This window comes from Anabas testudineus, chromosome 15 (assembly GCF_900324465.2).
Source record: "Anabas testudineus chromosome 15, fAnaTes1.2, whole genome shotgun sequence".
Classification (NCBI taxonomy): Eukaryota; Metazoa; Chordata; class Actinopteri; order Anabantiformes; family Anabantidae; genus Anabas; species Anabas testudineus.
Genome location: NC_046624.1, coordinates 12,540,333 through 12,565,464, shown reverse-complemented (window position 1 = coordinate 12,565,464; position 25,132 = coordinate 12,540,333). Strand labels below are relative to the sequence as shown.

At 40.5% G+C, this 25,132-nt stretch overlaps 2 protein-coding genes across 3 annotated transcripts in view; both read left to right on the top strand.

Annotated features, from left to right (window-relative positions):
* The window catches only part of LOC113159779 (cGMP-dependent protein kinase 1), a 69,375-nt gene extending 51,333 nt beyond the window's left edge, over window positions 1-18,042 (top strand). For both annotated transcript variants that reach the window (XM_026356681.1, XM_026356680.1), the window contains exons 8-18: window positions 6,106-6,171; window positions 8,558-8,632; window positions 12,948-13,044; window positions 13,166-13,305; window positions 13,780-13,869; window positions 15,340-15,481; window positions 15,832-15,995; window positions 16,079-16,201; window positions 16,296-16,358; window positions 16,459-16,525; window positions 16,645-18,042. In XM_026356681.1, the coding sequence (XP_026212466.1) occupies window positions 6,106-6,171; window positions 8,558-8,632; window positions 12,948-13,044; window positions 13,166-13,305; window positions 13,780-13,869; window positions 15,340-15,481; window positions 15,832-15,995; window positions 16,079-16,201; window positions 16,296-16,358; window positions 16,459-16,525; window positions 16,645-16,743 (1,126 nt within the window). In that variant the 3' untranslated portion in view covers window positions 16,744-18,042. The remainder of the gene's footprint in view (window positions 1-6,105; window positions 6,172-8,557; window positions 8,633-12,947; window positions 13,045-13,165; window positions 13,306-13,779; window positions 13,870-15,339; window positions 15,482-15,831; window positions 15,996-16,078; window positions 16,202-16,295; window positions 16,359-16,458; window positions 16,526-16,644) is intronic.
* Window positions 18,043-21,199: 3,157 nt separating this feature from the next.
* On the top strand, window positions 21,200-23,099 carry LOC113159167 (dickkopf-related protein 1). The gene is made up of 4 exons (XM_026355713.2): window positions 21,200-21,591; window positions 21,722-21,866; window positions 22,066-22,200; window positions 22,312-23,099. Exons 1-4 carry the CDS (start codon window positions 21,376-21,378, stop codon window positions 22,575-22,577), a joined length of 762 nt encoding a protein of 253 aa, XP_026211498.1. The 5' UTR covers window positions 21,200-21,375; the 3' UTR covers window positions 22,578-23,099.
* The last annotated feature ends 2,033 nt before the right edge of the window (window positions 23,100-25,132 follow it).

Below are 25,132 nucleotides of genomic sequence, written 5' to 3'. Positions count from 1 at the left end.
CAGATGTGATTTTTTTTCTGATACTGAACAACTGTCATATTTCAAGTTTATACTATATAAAGTGGTTTTATAGCCGAAATGCTGATATTTTATTTCTAACCCTATCTGCAGACCATACAAACACAAACATTTGTTGTGGCATACTTCTCTTTCTAAAGCTCAGGTAATTTTCCCCAAATCAAAAGAAAAAAATGTAGTTCAGGTTCAAATGATAGTGGAGATTGGAGGTAATCCATTCATCCTATGTTTTGTACACAGCTGTGTCACACAAACAAGGAACTTCAGAGATGAAAAGTAATTTATTGTGAGTTGTCTTTTGTGTTTGACAGTCATACAGTGTGTCTTCCCTGAAGACTCACTTCGTGTAGACCGTATTATCTATGTGAGCCTTAAATGCTTTTGTCTTTTCTTCTCATTTCTTGTCTTGGTTGCCAGAGCATCGGAATATCAAGGACATCTCCATGCTGTCCTTGGCAGTAATAATGAATTGTCACCCTTTTTTGTTTGTCTTTTATGAACATCTGTGGTAAAATATGTGAGCATAGTTGCTTTTACTAACACGACAGCTCATAGTGATAAAGATAAACATGTAATAATCAAACATAAAGCAAGCATCAGAACAAATGTCTATACTATTTAATCTTGTGCCAGGAACATGTAGCCTGGCTGTAATGATGTACTGAGGCAAGTTTGAACCAGGCTGTATCCAGGCTGTATATATTACAGGAATGGTGTGATTCATGGGTCCTGTTAACATTTGGTGCCATCTGAAAGATCAAATACTTTCACTAAAAGAACACTTGGGTGTAATAAAGATGTTTTATATGGCTTCTGGCATCAAAAACCAGTGCCCTGGTATTTTTACCCTTCTGTTTGTCCTGTCTTGTCATAACTGTGTGCCTCCATGGACAATCTATTATTAAAACAGTGGCAGGGCAGACAGAGAAAATAGTCAGAAGTTTGTTATGTCTGTGGGGGATCGGGTTGAAATAGACGACATATGCGCTCATGCGCATACATTTGAGTGCATGTACATAGTGCAAAGCCAATGGTGTGGACTTGAGAAAAAAATGGAGAGGTTGCCATCTTGTGGCCACTGAATGTGAAAACCACTCAGATCAGCTCTGAAGCTGTTGTCACACCTCAGAAGAATGCATTACACACTTGAAGACACAAAAAAATTGAGGTTGAACCAAGCAGTATGTACGTGGAAAATAAATGACAGCTTATGGGTTGAAAAGCATGCAGTTACTCATTTGTTTTATTTAGTTTTAAAGAACACTCTGGGTGCTATGTATGACGTTCAGTTCTGCGGCTGCACAGATGGTTGGGCTTTTCCCATATGTTGAAATTAATAACTGTAGGATATAAAAGATGAGCATTAAAATGCATGTGGGACACGTGAGCCGCAGGAAGCTTGATCTGTTGGCAGTGGGAGGAGTAGGTTGTTCCAATTTGCACAGAGACATAAAAATGAGCTGTTTGATGAATGAGAGCATGACACAAAGTTCTACTTTAACAGGGTTTAGCAGCTGTGCTACTGTTAAGTGGAACTGCTTTTAATTTTGTGCCAGATTAGTGCCAGATTTTATGGAAGACCATAAAAATCTTATTGTTTCATACTGATGATGATGTATGGGCACAGGCACATACTGTATATTGTACATTACATCTATAGTGTCTCCATGAGCAAGTTTAGTAAATCTCTTCAAGGCACCTTCAAGAACATCTCATGCTTTAAAAATGTCCATATCTTGTGTACAACCCACTAGAAAAACACGCCCTTCCCATTTTAGGATCTGCTCTGTATTGTTAACGTCTGTTGCCATGAATGCCCTTTTGTCATGGAGTATCTTGAGCTAGCGAAGCCTATTTAACTATACCTTTGATGGTCAAACATGTCTTGTAAATTTAAATGGTTGAGATGCTGGCCATCTTCGAACCAGGCTTTTGATCAGAGGGCTCTTCTACATCGACCGATCGAATCAGAATTAGAAAGATCTAATTAGAAGTTAACCGCGTGTGTCCTTGAGTATGAAACTCAATAGCCCTTACTCAAAGGCTACTCTTTCTATCTGACAGCCTTTGATGTGTGAGAACAACATATTTACAAATCAAAGTATCTTCTGCTGCCAGCCATAATGGTGTGTTGGAGCTTGTGTAAGTGCTTCAGTGTGATGTGCGTGTACTTTGAAGCAGCTGGAGAAGTATCAGATTGCATGTGTCCTTTAAATGGTTTTTGTATGCTTGGCAATGAATGAATACTACAGTATGTACTGTACATATCCTGTCCAAGGATGTTCCAGGAAAAGATAGTTGTCCGGGTTGAAGCTGAAGTTTCGTCAGAAATGGATTTGATGTCACTGTCTCCTCATTGTGGTAAAGTGTGAATTTTCATTTGAGGTGTAAAACCTTAAAAAAAAAAAAAAAAAGAAAACAGACAACAGTGCCCAGTGAGGTCAGTGTCCTGACCTCCTCTGAGGGTATTTTGCATGTGTGTCTGTGTGAATGTTTATGGTGATGTTCCAGTACAGGAACTTTAGAAACTATATAAAAAGTGTGATGTCAGTGAGAAAAATTTAATGGGTGTCAATGTCAACAATAGCTCCCCAAGATCACTGAGAGGCTTTGGTAGTGTGGACGTGTTGACAAAGGTACCACTGAGAATTGTGTTTTGTGACTATTGGCAAATGTTACAGTAGCAGGTTAACATGGTAAATGTTGAACATGATAAATGTTATTCCTGGTAAACACCAGCATATTAATAATGTCGTCCTTATGTTAGTATTGACATTTAGCTCAGCCTTAATTGCACCAGCTGGCTTGGGCGCTTGCATATATTTTATTGAGCAATGCAAAAGAATCAACACCTTTGCTGGTTGTCTGTGCTGCCCAAATTTGATAGGATGTTATCCCTGACGCATCAACATGGTCTTCTTATTGAAATCAATTGTTAGTGTTTATAAAGCATACTACATGATTTTAGATTGCTGAAGAAATCAGTTCAACTATTTAATGCTGGTTAATCAGTATATTGTATAAATTAATCCCGTTACTTTTTTATTTTGGCAATGTGCTGTAATGTAATTATAAACAGGGACTGTTCCTTCATGTGCACATTCCTTCATAAGGTGCATGTCCTTGGGAAATGCTCATCCACCTGAGACTTGAGAGTAACCTACTAACACAATAATTATTGGATGTTAATAATGTACCAATAGGAAGTGTTTTAAAGGCAATCTTCAACTACCTGGAATTGTGAGAAATACGTTTTCATCAATATACAAATAAATAGTTTGTGTGGAAAGCGGTCGTGTTCTGCAGTTATGTAAGATCTGCACACTGTGTAGTTAGTGCGGAAAAGCTGAAGAAACTTTGGCACAGCCATTTACTTAAGTACTTTAATACCAAGCCGTGCAGTTTCATACATAGCTTTCAGGCCCCACCTGAATACTTCTCAGCAACAGAATTAGAGCACAAATCAGTCGCTTTGTTTCTCAATGATACCTCTTGTTCCTGACTCGAGCTTTGCTTCCCTCACTGCAGCCTGCCACACTCTCAGCCTCCAAGCCTGTACGTTATTTTCATAACCCTCTTCCGAGGACACCAGATCACTGTTTAATTACCAGCTTCATTTCAACCATCTATTGGAAATCAACACCACAGGCTCGCTCCTGTTCAAGTCCAAAGGACATTCCAGACACGGCATGCAGCTGTTTTTGTGCGTCTGTACTTGTGCATGTGCGTGTCTGTTTTCCAATGCATTTCTTGTTGCGCTGCAATTAACATGTGTAGAGGCTTAGCGAATGACTTAAGCTCAGCAGTGTGCAAATGAATCATTCTGACAGATATTGTTGAGCGATTGTGTTTCACATAGAAGATTACAAGTATCAACCCAAAGACACACTAAGTTGTTTTCCTCGGCTAGAGTCGAGCAGCATGGGACAGGTGTAACAAGCTGCTCTCTAATACGAAACCCTTGAGGTCTCTCAATAATTATTCATGCTTATGTAACTACTATTTCAGTAGAGCCCTTAGTGTTGTGTTGTTTTGTTGTATCACCATGGTTAGTAAATGACACAGTGCAATATAGACTTTCTTCTAAAACACAAATTAACTGAGGTTGTGGGTGCTGCTGTTACTGTAGTTTGTTATCATTGATGAGAAAACTGTGGTGTCAAACACTTAGGATGGGCTTCTACAGGTGCTACGCCTAAGATCTGACCTTTTATATACAAAGGAATTAACATGGTCAATGCGAAAAATGTGCTTAGCGTGTAGAATCTTAAATATTTCAATCTTCCACGTCATAACATTATATCCAGGTTACAGCTACAAAATATAAAAGGTTTTCCATGTAATCTAATTGTTAGTATAACACATATTTAAAGTTGTTTAAACCAGTAGCCTTCTTGTATTATAATGACTTCGTAAAAAAGTCAATGAGTATCATTGAACATCCACATGAAATAAAAATGAGCTTGTGTAGCTTGTGCCTCTTGTCGATAGAGGCAGGTAAATTTGTAGAAGTCGGGGAATGGTTTTTAAAAGTGACTACAGCTGACGGATTGTCACCAGCAAATTCACAGCTGGCACATTACAAGCATTTGTGCCCGAACAGCACAAGTTGACTCCCTGTTCAGCTTCTGAATATTTGAACAGTCAGCTTAGACCTGTGTTAGGGGTACTTATGCTTCCCTTATGGCCTATTAAATTCCTCTTCTCTTCTCTTCTCTTCTCTTCTCTTCTCTTCTCTTCTCTTCTCTTCTCTTCTCTTCTCTTCTCTTCTCTTCTCTTCTCTTCTCTTCTCTTCTCTTCATAATCAATAGTAACTACCACTGTATGTACATTGTCCTCATTTAAAGTGGGGCATTAGTTGTTCTTTTACCCATTAACCTGGTTACTAATACTGTAAGCGTGCTTATATAAAAGTACTGAATGCTGCTGTGGGTAAACAGATGAACAGGTGGTGTAGGGATTGCCAGAGTATGGTGTTAAGAGCATGGATGCAGGTCATAGAGGGTTATCAGAGGTGAATGAAAAACTGTATGTGTTCTGCTGGCCAGAGGGCTCCAGTACTCCTCTGTTAATATATCCTTTGCCCCTGACAAACACTGCCTTCCTCCACACTCCTCTCTTCTGCTCTGTAGTCCTCACCTTTCAAAATTTGTTGTTGCCCCACCAGCTGCAACCTTTATCCAAAGGCGTCAGCAGAAAGAGAGGCAAAGTGTGGGTGTGTGTAGCAGGGGGTGTTGTGCATGTGTGTGCTTGGACGAGTGAAGGCAGAGGGAGTTGACATAGCATGAGGAGGGAATTGTCACCTCAGCTCATTGAAATAGATTGCCATATGTCTGAGTTCAGATCAGACGCAGAGAGTGGTTGCCAGTTACTGTTCTCACTTCCATCGAATTGGATCACTCTTTCCAAATCTAGAACAGAGACCGGTTCAACTTTTGCTTTCTGTCCGCTGGGATATTAAACTCATCCAGAATATGATATTTCCTTCTTTTTTGAAAAGATGGGGCCTGAAATAATCTGCTTATGGGACATCCTCAGAAGAATGTTTCATCTTTCTGTAATATTTTAGTCTGTGTTAGAGTGGTTAACCCTACAATTGAGTTGGACATTTATATAGTACTACAAACGTGTCTTTTGTTGGAGGGCTGCCCTGGGCAGTGTGCTAGTTCAGGCTTTCAGCTTATCACTGTGGGACCCTTGGTGCAGAAACTTTGTCACAGTGAAGGATGGATTCCTGGGATACAGACTCAGAGGATTCATGCGACTGGGGCGACTCCTCTGGAGAAGCATCATCATCAGAGGAAGATGAACTTGATGTCAAATATGATAAAGAGTAATGCCATTCATGCAGTGATGTGTGTTGCCTGTTAAAAGAGATGTTTTCATCATGTGCCAGGGTTCATGTTTATGGAGTGAATCAATTGGAATAAGACTCATTATAGACGTACAAATGTTTAGGCTTGACTGGCAAAGTACAGTATTTTAAATTAATAATAATTGAAGTTGATGATGCGCACACGGTTAATCCAATGTTTAAATTTTGCTTTTGCACCTAATTGTGTTGTATGTTTCTCTTTTTTTTTCCAGGGAGGACATCAGGACGGCCAACGTTATTGCAGCAGAGGCAGTCACCTGTCTAGTCATTGACAGAGAGTGAGTATCAATAGAGTTTATCCCAATAAACTCAATTTCAATAGAGACACAATGACTGCTCCACATTGTCAATCCTTTAGTTTTTAAGCATTAAAAAAAAGAAATTCATTTGGCCAGTGGTACAAGGGTTAAATAAATATAGCCATGCAAAACTAGCCCACAAATTATTCTTTGCTCATTATGGTCAGGATTATGGTCAGGCGGGGATTACATGGAACAGACTAAACAAGCGCTAACTTTAATTAGACTTCAACACAGACCCACATCTATAGTACACTTTCACACACATTTGCTTTTCATTTTCTAACTAAAAAGAGAAATGTGAGAGAATAAAAATGTAATTTTTTTTTCCTGAATTATATCTGAGGTGAGAAATTATGGTTATCTATTTACTGGATCATGCTTAACGTTTTAATTGCTAGTCTAGTTTAAGTATGTAACTTTAAAACACATTCAGGATTCAGGCCTTTCTTCTACAACTTGTGGTCTGGCATAAATTGAACATTATGGTAATGTTAGCAAACGTTAGATATTTCTGTGCACCTGATGTTGCTGAGTTGTTAACTTGTGTGTCTTCCCTATTGTATTCTACTTTTTATCTTGAATGAGACATTTATGGCTACAGTAGCCATACAATAACACACATTTCATAATATTCTAGTACTTGAAATAGCTGTTCATGAGGTTTGGGAGTTATTAAACAGAGATCAAAAAGTGTCAATAAGGCAGTCAGTGTAAACAAAACAGATGTAAAATGCCTAATTTGCCTAAATTCATTGTGCAGATATGAGTAACGAGGGTTATTTCATTAAAGATGCTTTCTGGGAGATTATTAAAGAGCATAACCATAATATTTAGCTTCACATCAGCCAAACTAATCTCAGCTCAATCATTTGCTGTTTTTTTTTTTTGTATTGCAGAAGGATGTTTGTGTGTATCATGTATTTTATCATCTTTTTATGATAAGATCATTCATGGAGTGTATCTGACGTCACACTTTAAGTAAACGGTTAGTCCCCGAGCATCTCTGTCATTAGGTTGTGTGGCGAGGACAGATTGGGCATGGGGAGGAGATGGTTTCAGCTTACCCAGGGCCTCCCCCTGGCCTGAGGGGACATAGCAAGAACAAATGGGCTAGTAGAAGAGATAGTGAGTGAGTCATCCAGCACAGGTGATTACTGCTGTCTTTAACTCTGCCTGTCATAGCAGCAAGTAAGCAGCTAATGCTGCCATGGCCCACAGAGCTACCTCATAGTGTGTGTGTGTGTGTTTGTCATGCAGTTTGGCCAGTTTACAGTGTAGATACAGGTTGTTAATATTAAAATAGTTGTTTGTCTACGTACATTCATGAAACATTGCAGCTTGAGAGGTAAGATAAGAGCTGGAGAAAAAGCAGGAGGTAGAGTCAGTGGGAAAGAGACGGGGATTGAAATCAAGCAGCAGTTAGTCACCAACTGAGTGCAATAGACACTGTAAGCAGCCAAACGTTTAAAGAAAAGCTCATCTCGGAAACAGTCCCAGCTCACAGGCATTATGTTCTCAACAGGAGGAAACACCAGATGTATTGAATCTCCTGGCTGACAGCTTGATGATCCTTGCATGAAAACTGTCACCATTACTTTTTCTGTGTTTTGCATAGGCATCGATACTTAAGAGAGCAATGAGCCAAAGTCTATTTGTTATTTTTCATTTACCAGAACTCCCCAGGCGTTGGAGGATTGTATTTCAGCAAGTTACCATATTGTTGTGCAGTTAAAATCTCATCATAATCTTTCTTTAACTTTCATATCCTCCGTAGTCATAATCACGAAATGTAACAAATTAATTTGGATTCATTTATTGTCAGTTTTACAAATCCCAAAAAAGAATATGGTTTCACTGTTTCTTTAAATTAAATTTACTTAAATTTACTTTACTAAGTATTTAAAGAATAGAATAGTCTATCTAACTTGCATATTTATCCAGAGATTTTTTTTTATCACCAGGCACAGAATGTTTTCTATTTAGTAATTCATTCATTAAAAAAATGATGCACTGCCTCTACTTTTGTCTTTAAAATTCCTACTCATCCGTCTGCTATCACACTGTTTTACATCTCTTCAGGGTAGCTCTGTCTTCTCATCTGTTCACAGTGATTTTAGAAGCTTGTGTCTAAAAGCAGACTGATGAATATTTAATAATAACTGGCAGTGTTTTTTTTATGGATGTCTGGCCATATATTGCACCAGCTTATTGTACAGAGTGTACAAACTGCTTTATTCCCTCTAACCATAAGCTCTTCATAGACTACATACTACAGTATGTTTGTTTACTTTGGTACATTGTAGATTCTCAAACTAAACAGGTAGATCCTATGTTGTATGAACATTTACTGTTTGTGTTACAGTTCATTCAAACACCTGATTGGAGGTTTGGAGGATGTATCCAGTAAAGGCCACGAGGATGCTGATGCCAAAGCCAAGTAAGAAAAATGTATTGTTTCGCATGAATGATTTAAAATACCCAATATGCAACTCTGTCTTATTACTTTAGCTTGAAGCTTTATTTTTCTTTATAATCAATTAATTTTACAAATACATTTATTGTCTGAAAAATCATGTAAATCCCTGTACAATATTGAGACTCCCCAACAGCTAGAACATTTGATGAAGAAATCTTCTCCAGGTCAGCTGTTAATGCATTGCTGCCTTTAGGTTTGTTACATAACAAGACAGTACCCGGGTGGCAGGCAAGAAAGTAGAGGCTCTGACCTCCGCCTCTATTTCTGGAGGAATTAATATGTAATCTATTTATCATCACTATGGAAACAAGAGAATAGCATCATAGAAGGCACGGGGCACCTTGGCAATGAGGTGGGCATCTTGGGGTTCAGACAGCCGCGAAATGGCATAATCTGATACCTTACTCGCTCAGTGCTATGTTGGGAGTCAAGGTGAGGAGAAACAAGAACCTGGTAATGATAGATTACAGAGCATGAGAGAACAAGAACAGCTAACAGGAAGGGAGAGAGAGATGTAAATAGATGGACGGTGTGAAGAAAGACGAAGAGAACAGGATGGGTGACAAAACAAGCTGCGCTCCCATGTGAAGCTTCGAATGTGTTGTCTCCTGAGAGTGTCAGTCATCTTTGCAACTCAGTGGCATTTAGTCAGCAAAGAGGAGAATATAAGATCAGTCACTGTATTGGATGGAGGCACAGAGGAAACAAAGAGAAAGGGTATAATGGGGAGGTGCAGCAGCTTGCCTCTGGCATTCAGCCCTGGCCAGGCTCACTAACAATGATGAGTGCCTGCCAGCAGATGTGTGTGATAAAAAGAGATCTACCCCATCCTTCTCATCCCTGGGTTTCTGGGGAAGTCAGTTTAAGATTGATGTCATGTAAATGAGCAACAAATATTATCTTGCCATTGTTATCCTTTGTAACCTCAGTATCAGCCTTGTACTCAGAACCTTACCTCAAAACGGAGACACTGTCTCCCTCCTGAAATCTGTCACATCAAAGCTGTTTTCACACTTATTAGGGTAGATTTTCCTGCCATGCACTCTGCGTGTGTGTCATCTCTTGCTGGCGCTACCCACCCAGCAGAGCACATTCGTTTCTTGGTGAGGAAATCCTGAGTCAGGAACGGTGATGGAAACTATCTCTAATTGGTCACAGCGGATAAGCACCATGCAACAGTACTGTAACTATACAGCAAACTACAGCTGCTCCCTGTGAGGCTGACAAGTCTTTTCCTCAAAGACTATCTTTCTGCTATGTGCTATCTGTGCAGATTGTTATGAAGCCACCGCTTCTCTCTGCAGGAGGAGCTTCATGCATGCTACACAAAGCAGAGTGCGTACATCAAATACATCTGTGTCGTATTTCTGTGCACATAAAATACAAATGGAAGTATTTTAGTGTACAATGTTGAGTTGCTATAAGAAAAACAAGCTTCTTGGCAAATCTATGAAAAATATAATCAGAATTTCTTGTAACCTACTTACATCTTACATACAGTTGCAGAAGTCTTGTGTTTGGGGCATCGTGGTTTGTCCTATGGTTTATAGCTGCATATGTCATGGCCTATCATCTATGTTATGTCTTATGAAGACTAACAATGTCTTGAAAAGTTTAAAATCCTCTGATTACTTAACATTATTTAAACAAGTACTTTAGACTATCCTTTCATAGTTTTGTGTTTGTTTTTTATTCAAACAGTGTCCCATGTTTTTGACACTTCCAGATTTGAAGTGTTTACATTTCCAATTATAAAAGTCATGGACCATCCAGTAGGGAAACTGCTGACGATAGAAGATTGATGAAGTATGACTCAGTATTTCCTCTGTCTGTTGAGCAGGTGTAGGAGTTCAATAAGCAAATAAAAGTGGTAAATAAAAGTGGCATTTAATGAGAGTCAGCTTTAAGGTCAGAGATGTTTTCCTGTCTCTTGAGTAAGGCTAAACCAAGAAGAGCCAGAAGAAAGGAAATGAGGATAAGAGCACATACACACACTCTCTCACATGTACACTCTCACACACACACTTAGACACATGGGGATTGCATCATATTTTATGATCTCATCCGTTCACTGATACAGATTATTACCCACTGGGGTGTCTGCAGAGGAACACTTTGCATTGTAACGGTTATGAGTAACATGTTATTTTAACCTCACATAAGGAAACTCAAACTACATGTACCATGTTACTAACCAGGGATATATTGCAGTGTTGAGTGCAGCTAAGCTTTGTTGCATTTTATTCAAGGTCGTGGTTTAGACATCTATTTAAGGTGGATGTATGGTTCCAGTCCCGCTGGGCCTGCTCGTCAGTATCATATTCCTGTGTTCAACGTCTAGCGCCCCAACCGTGGAATCAGTTAGGGCATTTGTGTTGGTGCCGCAGCAAATATCTCTGCTAGTCATTGACTCCTGGGAAGCTCGCTTTATGTCTTTGGTTAGAACATAGAGCCATAGGAAGTATTTTTTTCAGGAAGCAGAACTATTCAGTACAGTCTTTTGTAGTGTACTGATAAATTGATAAGTTGACCAGCTGGTTTTATTGTTGCCCCTAAAAGTTATAGATATGTTAATTCTTCCATTGTCTACTACGAGTAGCTTAAATCTATGGTTCAGCTTTGAATGGCATGAAGTTTTCTTTTTTATCAACTTACCTCACTCTCATTCTGATGGAGCAATGCTGCCACCTCCTGGCAGCATGATGCTATGAGTAAACCTTTTTTAAAGCCCTTTGTAGTGGCAAATGATTCTCTCGTTCCTGATCCTTTAATATCTTGACAGAATTCATAAGACCTCCTTCTCTAACGTGATCCAAACACACGTCCACACCTCATAGATTTTATATGTTTTTTTTGTTTGCACTACATGAATGGTATGGGCACGTGTCAGTCACCCTGACCTTATCAGTAATCCTGTTCCACACTATAATGTATATGTTTATTTTTAGTTCCTTTTCTTTATCCCTTTCTTAAACAGAGAGCATTTTTGGATTTGGGGTGTTTTCTGGGCTGGCTTCCAGCTGATGGGAGGAGAGAAAAAGATGAAAGGATCACCAGTGAATCTCGTATGATAGTACTAGTGTCTATATACACACAAATAGACTGTGACTGTCCTGGTAACCTGATGTGTTTCTCAGAAACACCATGCTCAGTAATCTGCCAACACGTGCCACCACAGGGCCCACTGGCTTGGAGCTTAGGGAAAATATTTTATTGTTCTGGCGGGCACTTTAACAGATGTATCAGGTGTATCTGATGGAGTGAAATTCCCTTTCCACATCTCAAATTACCTTGTATGCTTAGAATTAAGTATGCAAACATTCATTTGCTTTTTTATTCATTACATTCAAACCTGGAACATAAAGTGAGTCATTATTTAACTTTTATGAATGAAAATAATAATAATATGTGCTGCTTCATCAAGCCAGAATGCTGCCTTACATTTTGTCATTTGGCAGACGCTTTTTATCCACAGCAACTTACAAGTGAGAAAAGGGTACAAGGTAGGCCACAGGTACCACGTAGGCCACAGCCAGGATCAATCCCCGGTCTCCTACATAGAGGGGGGAGTGATTTTACCACTAAACTATCCAGCTGCCATCTTATCTACACAAGTCGTCTGTGTAGGTATATGTTTTGATAAACAGCTGTATTATATTTGTGTGAGAAAAGGCCTGATGTCGGGACGGTAGACTGACCCAGAAAGGCCTGTCCAGACTCAGATCTGTCCTAAGCCCAGTGATCCAGAGGTGGAGCTGATGAAACTCTGTCTGGATCAAACAATAAGTAGAAAAGACATGGAGTATCTGGGGATAAGAGGTGGACATGTGGAAACAATCTTGGCTGCCAGCATGTGTAGGTCAGCAATGGCATGATGGGGTGTACGGTGGCAGCGCCAAGGCATGTCTTCAGAGCCAGCTGAGTAGAGAGCCTTATCGTGTGACGGATGTCCCGTCTTTGTTCTTCCCTGTTAAGAATGAGGACAGGCTGGGGACAGTTAGTCTGTGTTTGGAGGTCAGAGTGGTTTATGAGAAGGCAAAACTCAAACACATCCTGTTCTTGTGTTCATATTTATCCACTCCACATCCTTAATAACATCCTTGATAGATTACTTTGAGTTAAATCCTGTAAGATTTGCAAACAAATGAGCTCAAAGAGAGACGGATATTTTGTCTCAGGTTGTTGAAAGTGGATTAGCTGTTCTTTCATCCGTCATCTCGTCTCTAATCCCTTTCCCATTCTGTCTTTTTTTTCCCCTCTTTTCCCGACAATACAGGTATGAAGCAGAGAATGCTTTTTTCTTCAACCTCAACCTAGCTGACTTCAACATCATCGACACTCTTGGGGTTGGTGGCTTTGGACGTGTTGAGCTGGTAGGGGGCACTAGCACTAGCTTTTTTTTTTTAACATCATCACAGTAGTCTAATAAGCTGTGCAGGTCAACGTGAAGGCTGACCCGTGTATGTGAATTTCTGTCTGTCTTTCTGTCTGCAGGTTCAGCTCAAAAGTGACGAGAACAAAACCTTTGCAATGAAGATCCTGAAGAAGCGGCACATTGTTGACACAAGACAGCAGGAGCACATTCGTTCAGAGAAGCTCATCATGCAGGAGGCCCACTCTGACTTCATTGTTAGGTAAACTGAGCAAACTGAAAAGCAGTATACTGTGAACAATATACCGAATAGTAAGTCACATCGATCAGTACTTTATTACCTCAGAGCTAAGAGGACCTGATCTTAATTATGGGAGTTTTCTCTGTGGAGCTTGAAGGTTCTCTCATATTAATAAAGGTTTCCTCCCACATGTCAAGTCAAGTATACTGGAAACAATTTGCATTGTGCAAACAAACTGTAAGCAGGATTGTTTAGATGTTTACCTGTAATGCTCTGCAGATATTTTGGTAACCTGCAGAAGGTATTTTTATGGGTTCTGGGGGGTTTGGTTTCTGTGTACGCTGAAAAACCTCCTTGTGGTTCTGAAAGAGAAAAAAAGATCACATTTCGCATCTTACACGTCCCATATAACTAAAGGTTGTTTTTGTGTTGAGTAATTATATTCCAAAGCAGTTTTACAGCTGTTTCAAATGTCATCCGCTTCTGTGTTTCCAGACTCTATAGAACTTTCAAGGACAGCAAGTACCTCTACATGTTAATGGAAGCTTGTTTAGGAGGCGAGCTGTGGACCATTCTTCGGGACCGGTAAGCTCTAGTTTTACCAGATATAACTGCATTGTGCCAGATTTGTCTTAACGCTAGTGATATATACACTTGCACTTACATTAAAGGGGCCTGACAAAAGTGTGGCATTAACCACTTAAGGAATTACACACATACACACACACCCCTATTTTGAGGGGCTCATAAATAATGGAACAAATGGCTGACAAGCAGTTGCATGGCCGGATGGGGCCTGTTCCCTGATCACTCCACGACTAATCTAGCAAATAAAAGGTTGTATTTGCATTGGAAGGAGGCCATAATCAGAGTGAAAAAGTGCAAAGCCCATCGGAGAGATGGCAAAAACTTTGGCAGTGGCCAATACAGGAGTTTGGAACACAGTTAAAAGGAAAGGAGCAGCTGCCCACCATGTCAAAAGGCCTGGAAGACCACAGAAGACAAGTCAAGTGGACTATTTCAGAATTCTTTCTGTGGTTAGGAAGTGCCCATTCACAATCTAGTCATGTCAGGAACATTGTTGAAGAGGTAGGTGTGTCATTGTTAAAGCCTACAGGCAAGAGATGGCTTTATGAATGTAAATACACAGACTTTGCCACAAGATGAAATCATTGGTAATACTAACCAACACAGATTAGACCAGAAACACCTAAGAAATCTGACTAGCTCTGGAATTGGATTCTGACTGATGAAACCAAGGTGAACTTGTACCAGAATGATGGGAAGAGAAAAGTATGGAGGTGGAAAGGAACAGTTCATGATCCAAAGCATGTCACATCATCTGTCAAACAGGATTGAGGCGGTGGCATTGCTATGAATTGCTGCCAATAGAGTGGACATGGTCACTGGTTGATAAAAGTATTATGATGAATTTACATTTCAGTCATTTGGCTTTTATCCAAAGCGACTTATAGGGGTACAAGGCAAAGGCAGGGTAGGTGTAAGGTGTTGCCTTAGGGCCCCTTCTGAAGATAGGTGACGGCCAGGATTTGAGCCCTGGTCTTCCACAGGAGGACGGTGATATTACCACTACACTATCGAGCTGCAGAATTCAGCAATATATGGGCTGTACTCTCTGCTTAGATTCACTGCTTAGAGGACATTGCTAGATATCACAAGTGGATAGGATTTTCTCTTTCCACTTTTTCTTTTTTCTTTCTCAATAGATTACATATCGCATTAAAAAACAAAAATTGCAAGTTTATATCTCAGCAAGAACACGTGGAACAGTAGAATCATTAGCTTTCTTGTATTTATGGCAAGTGGGGGTCAAACGTGCTGATTTACAAGGATTCATTTCTTTAAAAGACATATATGTGTATTGTGACACAAACTAATAGAAAGAATGTGATTGTTTTTGGAACCCTGATCAGAACAAACAAACAAAAAAAGACGTTTATGTTCATGTTGGATTACTGCAGTTGTCTAACAGAATTTAATACTTCACTATCTTTAGCAAGATGATTCATCTCTGCTGTTCTGCTGTGTTTCCAGGGGTTCATTTGAGGACTCAACCACCAGGTTTTACACGGCTTGTGTGGTGGAGGCCTTTGCCTACCTGCATTCCAAAGGCATCATCTACAGAGACCTCAAACCAGAGAACCTTATATTGGACCACAGGGGCTATGCCAAACTCGTAAGCGATCTGAATTGTGTTGTGTATGTTGTGAAATCTAGAATGATATTTATATTTTGCTAGAATCAAGAAAGAAACTTTATGATGGAACTTTGTTGTGAGGTTGTGACCGAAAGTACAAAAAGTATAATTGAGGTTAATTTGTGTTCTGTGTTTTTTGGAGTGTTACCATTTTCATGGAGAAACAAGTTTGTAGTTTTTGGCAGAGCAGCAGCAGCAGCTTTTATCCATCATGACAAAGCAACAACAGAAAACTGAAAAACAAAGCTAAATGAAGGAGAATGAAATGATAAAAATAGATTTATTCAGATCATTTTTTCTTACTGACAGAAGAAAATCTTCCTTTTCAGGTGGACTTTGGCTTTGCCAAAAAGATCGGGTTTGGGAAGAAGACATGGACCTTCTGTGGGACGCCTGAGTATGTAGCACCAGAGATCATCCTGAACAAAGGCCATGACATCTCAGCCGACTACTGGTCTCTAGGAATCCTCATGTTTGAGCTCTTAACTGGCAGGTAAAGACAAGTCTAGGCATAAGAGCTAATTTGTTAAGTATTTTATGTGATGCCATTTGCTAATTTTTTCCTCCGTTACGTAGCCCTCCGTTCTCTGGCCCCGATCCAATGAAAACCTACAACATTATCCTGAGAGGCATCGACATGATCGAATTTCCAAAGAAAATTACCAAAAATGCTGCCAACCTAATCAAAAAGCTATGCAGGTGAGCCCTGATGCCCCTAGCAGTTCAACTCAGAGTCAATCATTTCAATGATGTGGATGCTGAACCACTGTATGTGGGTTTTTTTCTACTACAGGGATAATCCCTGTGAAAGACTGGGAAACTTGAAAAATGGTGTCAAAGACATCCAAAAGCACAAGTAGGCTCACTTATAAATAAATTATATTCATTTGTTTTTCTTTACTATAAGATTGTGCAGTAAAGTATACATGAAGTATTAATGCTGTTTTTCCTTGCAGATGGTTTGAGGGCTTTAACTGGGAAGGCTTGAAGAAGGGGACACTGACGCCTCCTATTATCCCCAATGTAAGTACACACTTCCAATTGCTTCACTTCTTTTATATGTTTATTTTCAATTGCTCTTTTGAAATGAATTATGTGTTTAAAATCATTTTGTGAAGGATTTTTATCTGTCTTCTTACCAGGTCACATCAGCAGTCGACACAAGTAACTTTGACAGTTTTCCTGAGGACAACGAGGACCCACCTCCCGATGACAACTCTGGCTGGGACGTTGATTTTTGAAGTCCTCCTATCCCCTCAAAACCAAAAGAAACTCTTCTTTTGTTGGCTTGGAGGCCATCGTGAGGATATGGCTGTGTCTCAAAAAAAAAAAAGAAACTGCATTAAAATGAAAGAGAGGATATGGAAAAGAAGATAATGGCAAACCCTCTGGGTCACCGATATGCCTTTATTTCACTGTGGCTCTGGATCAAGCATTTATAATGAGACTGCTGTAGCACTTCTTTGGTGTTGTCTTAACACTCAGTTCTAAAGGCAAAGAAAGTGCAGGGATGCACACATATACACACAACACAGCTGAGGCTGATAATGGAGCCTGGTCTCCCCATGTTATAGGGAAAGATGGTTTGTTCGTGACTGGATGTTCAATAGCCTGTAAGTTTTGGTTCTAGGATAAATATGTGTATGAAAAGTGTGACGATGGACTGCTCAAAAACAGAGTAGGCTGATAATTGATTTTTTTTTTTTTGTGTGTGTGTGTGTGAGTGTTTGTTTCTCCAAATTATTTGACGACATATTTGGTCTTCAGGAGGGTGTAAGATGTTACTGCAGTTGCTCTGTGGTTTTTTTGACATGCAGCTGCTTGCTGCAAACTGTGATACTTTGCAGAGCTCTACACACTACAGTTTGCAAGTAAAACTGGTTCAAGTGCTTAAGACTAACCTGAATGTCACTGATTTTCTCCCTGTTTAACATCCGTATGGCATAGAGTATGTACTGTACATAGGATTTGAATTTACAAGTTACATTCTCACACATGAACCAGGCAACCAGGCAGAAATCAAATACTTAGTACACTTTGTATAAGATGAACCTACCTTAAAAAGCACAAGTGCTGTGCATTCAGTGGAAAGAGACGTGATTCTTCAAGTGCCCTGCTTAAAATTGATCACACACCGACACACAAGAAATGTCAGCTAGTATTTCCAAGAAGCAACATGTCATTATGCACTTAAGACCATTAACTGAGAAGATCAGCAGTTATAGCTCATTTTAAGCTTCGCTAGATAAAGTCACACTCCTTTTTTTTTTCTTCTTTAATATGCTTTTAATCACACATATGATTGCTTCTCTACCTTCATACTTCTTAATTTAGGTTTTAAGTCACCCAAATGCCTCTTCCTATTTAACCAAACCAGGTGTCTTCTGTTCACGCCTGTATAGTTCTGACATAACTGTGAACATGGTTTTGATGTCTTTGGTGCTGTTATTGATAAATTATGTTAAGCGTTAGTGAGACGACAGTACTGGTTATTGTTTTTGTATAGTAATTTTTTGTTGTGCTTTCTTTGTAATGTACTTCATTCTTTAAAAAATGGGATACAACTTGTGAGATTTGTTTGACATCACTCGACGCCATGCTGCATTGTGTTCAGTGGTATTCTTTAAACAGGTTCAACCATCTTAACTTCATCCGTACAAACTATCATCTTCTGAGGCAAAATTTCCTACATTCACATGATCTTAAGACGACCTTGACTTGACATCATCGTATGGCAACTTTAGAATGTGTCCTACAGGCAGATAGTGAAAGAAACAAAAGGAGATTATGACCACTAGCACCATGATCTCAGACTCAGCTCCTCACCTCTCATGTCCAAAAATCAGAGCATAAAATCAGAAATAATGTAAGTGCCTTAAATCAACGGCATACAAATCCAACATCACAAGACCTTTTCGATGCTGCATGAACACATATACACCTCAAAAACGTATGTGTCCTAATAGATGGCTGCTTCTCACCCTTTGTTATGTCGAATAAATGAATGAATCACCATGGAAAGAGAATTTCTAGTCATTTGATGGCTGATAAATGAATGGTATGATATAAATGTCCTGCTTTATCCCTTTGCTTTACCTCATAGATGATTTATCAACAGTAAAATGATATGTTTAAAAAAAAAAAAGACTCATAGCTAATATGGCTGCAATGACGTGCTTTTCTCTACATGCTGTACGTGATGTAATTTTACAAAGTCAACAACAGCCGGCCTGAAATGAAATCGTAGCTCAGTGGGAGCGTGTGTCCATTTCAGTCAGACTTTAGAGATGGCAAAAATGATTTGCAGTTTTGGACATTTCACTAACAGAAGAACAACATCTTCTCTCGTTTACCACTGTTGACAATCTTATGATCGCACTGACCGCAACGTGTCATCATCCTAATTCCTAGTTTATTATTTGGTTCAGCTAAAACTAAACAGCTCCACTTGTGTTTCATTCCAGGTAGCCAAGCACACAGACACATGACAATTGCATAAATCAATGAATGAAGTTGATGGGAAAGCTAAAAATGAGAAGAAGTCCTAGTTCTGTAGGCATATAATAAGTATTTTCCTGTATTAAGGGCAGGTTATGTTTATCACAGAGCCTTATGTACGTCCTAATTAAAAAAAACAAAAACAAACAAACACTGGTTTTGAGTCTTATATTGACCGCCTTCTGCTGTTACGTGATATTTGCCTTGTGTTATGTTGTTAACTCTGCTGTAAATTGATTTTTTGCAGTGCAGTGTGGAAGATTTTTCAAATTATAGAACAAAAACATTACTTTTGAGTCATGTCTGTCTCTTAGTCATTTGAAAACCTTGTGCTGTGAACATTTCACAGTTCTCTGTTGCTGCCACAAGAGGGAGCTGCAGGTGATCCATCTTCTCTTGATGCACCAGCCTGATCTGAACTGGTTAAGGTAGCCTGAGATCTAATAATCAGTCCTGGAGTTAATGTGAACCACTTAGTGGTAAGTGCGGATGATTCAGCGTCTCTGCTCTCGGTGTTATTCGCACAACAAATCTGTTTGGGGGGGGGGACAGGGAAATGGTTTCAGCCGTAACAACAGGGTGACACTTCAGCAAGATCAAAGGGGATCAAAGTGCATCAAAGGAGCTCACCTTACCAGCACTGACATTTAGTAAAGTGGAGATAAAAGCGTCACTTCAAAAGATACACAGCAATTCAAACGCGTAAAGTGATACAGCGTGTTTGTCAGGTGTCTACGGCGCATCTCGCTCACAATCACACATGCACTCATGCGCACACACACACACACACACACACACACACGCAAACATAGGCTGACCAGCAGATGACGTCCGAGTGCCAAGATATTGTCCCACAGTGACCAAAACCTTGGTTCCAACACACACATACACACACACACACACTTACACACTCATCACACCTGTGAGCTTTTGTCAACACTGTGGAAACTGTGTCACACGCTGCACAAACGAACACGGGAAGCTATGAAGCGTCAGTATATGTGATGTTTGTTGATATTGGTTTGCTTTGAAACAATTGGAAACGATTTCCGACTCGCACCTTTACGCGTTCCAGTGTTTTTCAAGCGCATCTTTCTGAGAGACACAACACGAAAACGCGCCCTTAAGAAGGGATGAAACGCGTCTGCTGGAAAGGTGAAATCATCTGATGTTTGGTTGTCAAATATACATTTCAAATGTTTCACACTGTGGATGTAATTTGAACATTTCAAAATGCATCTGTCTCATTATACTATCGGCGTTTCTTGAAGTGGGGGACCCCAAAGGGTCAGAGGGCAGGATAGATCAGAGTTGCCTTTAATCTCCAAAGTGCCAGTCAACCCTGAAAGGCCTCGCCACGGAAGTCCATTAATTCGGTAAACTTTTCACACCCCTTAATGGTCTGCATATCCTACACATTGATGTCCGCCACTGGTGTAATCAAGCGCACTTTGGAAGGATAATTGCCCCCTTTGCAATCAGAAGGATCAAATGAAGTAGTTAATCGAGGCAAGTAACTTCAATCACTGTCTTCACACAGCCATAGGGCAGTTAGGCTACTTGAATGTCAAAGAAACTGGAATAACCAAACAGCTTTTTGTAGAGAAGGAGTAGGAAACAAACGCACGTTGGGATTTTACTACAGAGCTGAACCATTTTACAATACCAGCTGTTTTAATTGAATTATATATAGGAGTATATTTAAAACAGAAATGCTGATAAATCTATAACACGTAAATAAACATCAGTCATTTAATCTGGGAATCAGGTTTTCTTCTTATCTATCCAATCTTATCAGAATATAACCACATTTCACCGCTAAAGTGAAACAAAGCGCACAACTGCTGCGTCGTCTTCTGTGCCTTCACGTCTTAAATGACACATTCATCCATTAAAAAGGCAACACAGATCATTTATTCGTTTATTTTCAATGACCTGTGTGATTAGAGTTTGACAGTAAACTATGCAGATTGAGCCGGTTCCAATTACACACATTTGCAGTATGCGTCCTGACGCGTTGGCCAATCAGTCCTTTCGCAGGTCATTACCATTACACAAACACTGTGAAACAGTCCTGTGCACGGAGAATAGATGGCCATTTTCCGTACAGTGGGGCTCTCTTTGAAATTCCACCCCTCCGCCTTTGTTGTGCACAGCGAGGGGCGGGAAGACAAACAGGTCCACATGTATAAAGAGATCATCGCAGGGCTGTGAGACAGGAGACGTCCAAGCATCGTGCCGAAACTCTCTGGAGACTTTTGGGATTCAGGATTTAAGGCCGCTTTGGACTTTGTCATTCGCTCGTTTTTCCATCTCAACAGAAGGGATTTTTTTTTCTGTCTGTCTGCATAACAACAGTAATTCAGAGGAGAATCATGCAGGTACCGTCAGCGCGTCGCTTCTTGGCTCTGTATCTGACGCTGTTTGGATATCTTGGAGACGTTTACGCGGGAACAGTCCTGATGAACTCCAACGCCATCAAAAACTTGCCCGGTGCCTCTGGTGCCAAAAGTCCGGACGCTGTCAGTCCGAGTCCGCGGACTTCACCCTCCGGCAGCGTGGGCCACAAATCACCCGTAGACACCTTGCAGGTAATTAGGTTTCCCGTGCGTAAAAGTGAAGTCTGTGCGCCACGACAGAAGTTTTGTTTATTTAGGTTTAATAAGTGATATCTCAGTATTTAAATGACAACGCTTCTCTTATTTTTTCATCTTATTATAGCAGTCAGGTGTTTGCACGGACGATGAAGACTGTGGAGGTGATGAATTCTGCAATGAGGCCCGAAGCGCCTGTGTGCCCTGTCGTAAGAGCCGGAAGCGTTGTACAAGGGACTCCATGTGTTGTGTGGGGAACCGCTGCAGCAACGGTGAGCAGAGGCAGCCCCGTGCTGACATCAAGTTGTTAACACTCACAATGCTCAGTTTGTTTGCAGTCAAACTGCTTTGCATGTCTTCATGTTTACTGACATCCATCATTTATAGTATTCCCAGATGTGGTTGACTTAATATCTGCTGTGGTGAACACCAGTCCTAAGTGTGTTTTTGTCTTCCTTTTGACCTTTAAAGGTGTTTGCCAGGCAAATGACATAGATGGTACAGATGCATCCATTATCACTGGCTGGAATAAACACAACAACACCTTGGAGCATCATGCTAAGAAGCCTCCCACTGGCCACAACCATCAGCCACAATCTGTGAAAGGCAAGTCATCTTCAGAACCATTATTATTATCCGTTATTATTAGATTCAAGCAACAAGAAAAAATGTGAGGTCTGATTCACTGACTTGACATTTTTCCATCTCTCTCTTCAGGTCAGGAAGGGGATGCTTGTCTGAGATCTGCAGACTGCTCTGAAGGTCTGTGTTGTGCCAGGCACTTCTGGTCTCGCATCTGTAAGCCCGTGCTGACGGAGGGCCAGGTGTGCACGCGCCACCGCAGGAAAGGCACCCACGGCTTAGAGCTTTTCCAGCGCTGCGACTGTGGCGACGGCCTGACCTGCCGACCAGACAAAGAGGACCGAGATCACGGTGTCAGCAGGACTGCAGCCCGGAACCTACACACCTGTCAGAGACGCTGATACAAAGACATGGGCACACACACACACACAGACACAATCAGCACATTTTAAAATCAGTCACAGACACTGACAAACACTTTTCAGCCTTGCATGCACCAGGGATGCTGACACACACACACTCGCACACACTAGACATCCAACACCTAAGACATTCTTTCCTGCCAAAGTTGCTGACGAACACAGCAACCTGAAGGGTAGACACGATTCCTGGAAAAGTGATACACCCAGAGGGATGCAACGGTGCAAGACGGACTGATCCAGTTCCCCATCAACAGATGAGGGGTCAGAATCTAGAAAGCGAGATTTCAGAAGTCTTGGGAAGATCGATTTATGTCGTCGGTAACGGCAGAGCTGTTTTGTTTCTCTTTTTATGGAACTTCAAGCCTCAGTTATTGCAGTAAATTACTGTATTGTAAATATTATCCTGGAGGTGGCACTTAATTGAGCTATTGAATTCTGTCAACACCAGTATTATTAAGACATGGTGCTGCATGCATTGTAAATGTGTTATATATTGTTTTATAAGAAAATGTTATATATAGAAAATTTGAATATATTTGTTTTATTAAACATGTGTGATAATCTTATGCACTCTCTCTGCCCTCATTTTGTTACAAACTACTCTGCTAAAGATGTTACCAAAGCGCTCTCCCGTGTTAAACAAAAAGAAAGCGGCCTTTTTCGCAAACTATTTCGGTGAAGATGTGTCGAGGATAAATTCTCCCGCAGCACAACTGGCTGGAACGGTGGGAAACATTTGGAAAGCAACAATCACTCTGTGGTGTTTAACTCGCAGCCCAGTCCTGACAAAGCAGTGGCTGCAGCTGAGTGGATGGTTTTAAATGTTTGGCTTCTCGAACTCATTACACACAATTGCTGAAATATGTTGCAGGGACACACTCACATAAAACATACTTACAACAAAACATGCAACTTTTAATGAGTCTTTCCTTGGGGGGGCCTCAGCGGGCCACATCCTGCTATGGAAGCAGATGATGCTCCATCACGTAGCTGTGTGATCAGGCAAACATTAAAAAATACAACAGGATGCTGCTGTATCAAATGATAACTGCAAAGTGATAATAACAAAGTATGTGTGTCGTGGTGAGCGTTTGCCACCTAGCCCTTTGGTGTTGCTGGCTAGTTTCTAATTACAACGTTGCTGCCTTCATGTGCAGCAGAGCAGATAGCTAGTTACTCAAGCTAAAGCCTCTAATTACCTACTTACAACTTACTCAATCTACACGAGGATTCATGAAATGAGGTGGACCACAGCACTTTTTGTGATGCAACTTAATAAAAAAACAAAAAAACAAAACTTGGTTCTCAGTGTCTCCAATTGCACAGCACACCCCTATTTCCTAGCAGTTGTGCAATGGATAGGATATGCTCTAATATGTAGGCTATGAATCCACCCAAAAACACCTTGATGTCTGTAATTAGACCTGTTTAGATTAGAAGATGGAAAGGAAATGACTGTACTTTCGGCTTGATATTCGTGTCAGATCAAAAGGAGCAGAAGACACTCCTGATATCTGACCGGGGCCAGATAACCCCTTCATCAGTGTACATGCATAGGCATTTATTTGATGTTTGACTACAGAAGACAAGGTGACGTTCACTCTGACTCTATCATTGAGGATCAGCGATGGAAAGTAAACAAGAACATTAACTCAGTTGTACTTCTCAACTTGAGTATTTCTATTTCATGCCAATTTGTGCTATAGCTACATTCTTGAGCTTTCAGCAGTTACCAGTTACTTTGGAAACATATTTTAAAGCCCCATAAAATGCAATGCACTGCACGGCACATGCAGGTACCTGGCCTTATACGTGATAGTTAAAATCGGGTGCAAACATGTTACTGCATTGATAATAATAACATAATATGTATGAACATATAACACTGCCTAGCAGTGCTGCCTGTAACAGCACACACAGTAAATATTTATTGACTGCACTTACACTGAACGTTGTGGTGTTGGTGCTTAGATAAAGACTCTGTATAGTTGTTCTGCTATTGCGTAGGATCGATGCATTGACAAGGAGGCGGGCAGACATACCGAGAGACACACTCCACTTAAACAATTTAGTGTCCATTCTTTGGTGTAATTAAAAGAAATGGGAGCATTGTCAGCAGTACAATATACCATGCAGGCTCAGCCAAGTCATGTTTGTGGGGGTCCTGGAATCTGTGTATGTGTGTGAGCCTGTCATCATTACACCAACCACAGACTAACACAGGCCACAGGCATGTGCCCTAACTGAGGGCAGGCAAGCGTGTGTGTGTGTGTGTGTGTGGGTGCGCAGTGGACTCCAGAGAAACAAAACAAGGCATCCACAACAACAGACACACACACACACACACACACACACACACATAGTCATGTCCCCACACGCCACCTAACAACTTGTGCACACATCCAAAAACATTTACACGTGTGCGCACACACATTCACACACCCATATATCGGTGAATCTCTGGGTGTGTTAGGTTTGGAGTAACAGCACGCTTGCCCATGCAATGGTATCCTGACGTTTTGGTGTTGTCATAC

Excerpts from the sequence above, each read along its gene's own strand:
- LOC113159167 (XM_026355713.2), top strand. The coding sequence starts at position 21,376 with ATGCAGGTACCGTCAGCGCGTCGCTTCTTGGCTCTGTATCTGACGCTG. Across the intron at positions 21,592-21,721 it reads CACCCGTAGACACCTTGCAG|CAGTCAGGTGTTTGCACGGA; the intron begins GTAATTAGGTTT and ends ATCTTATTATAG. Across the intron at positions 21,867-22,065 it reads GGGGAACCGCTGCAGCAACG|GTGTTTGCCAGGCAAATGAC; the intron begins GTGAGCAGAGGC and ends TGACCTTTAAAG.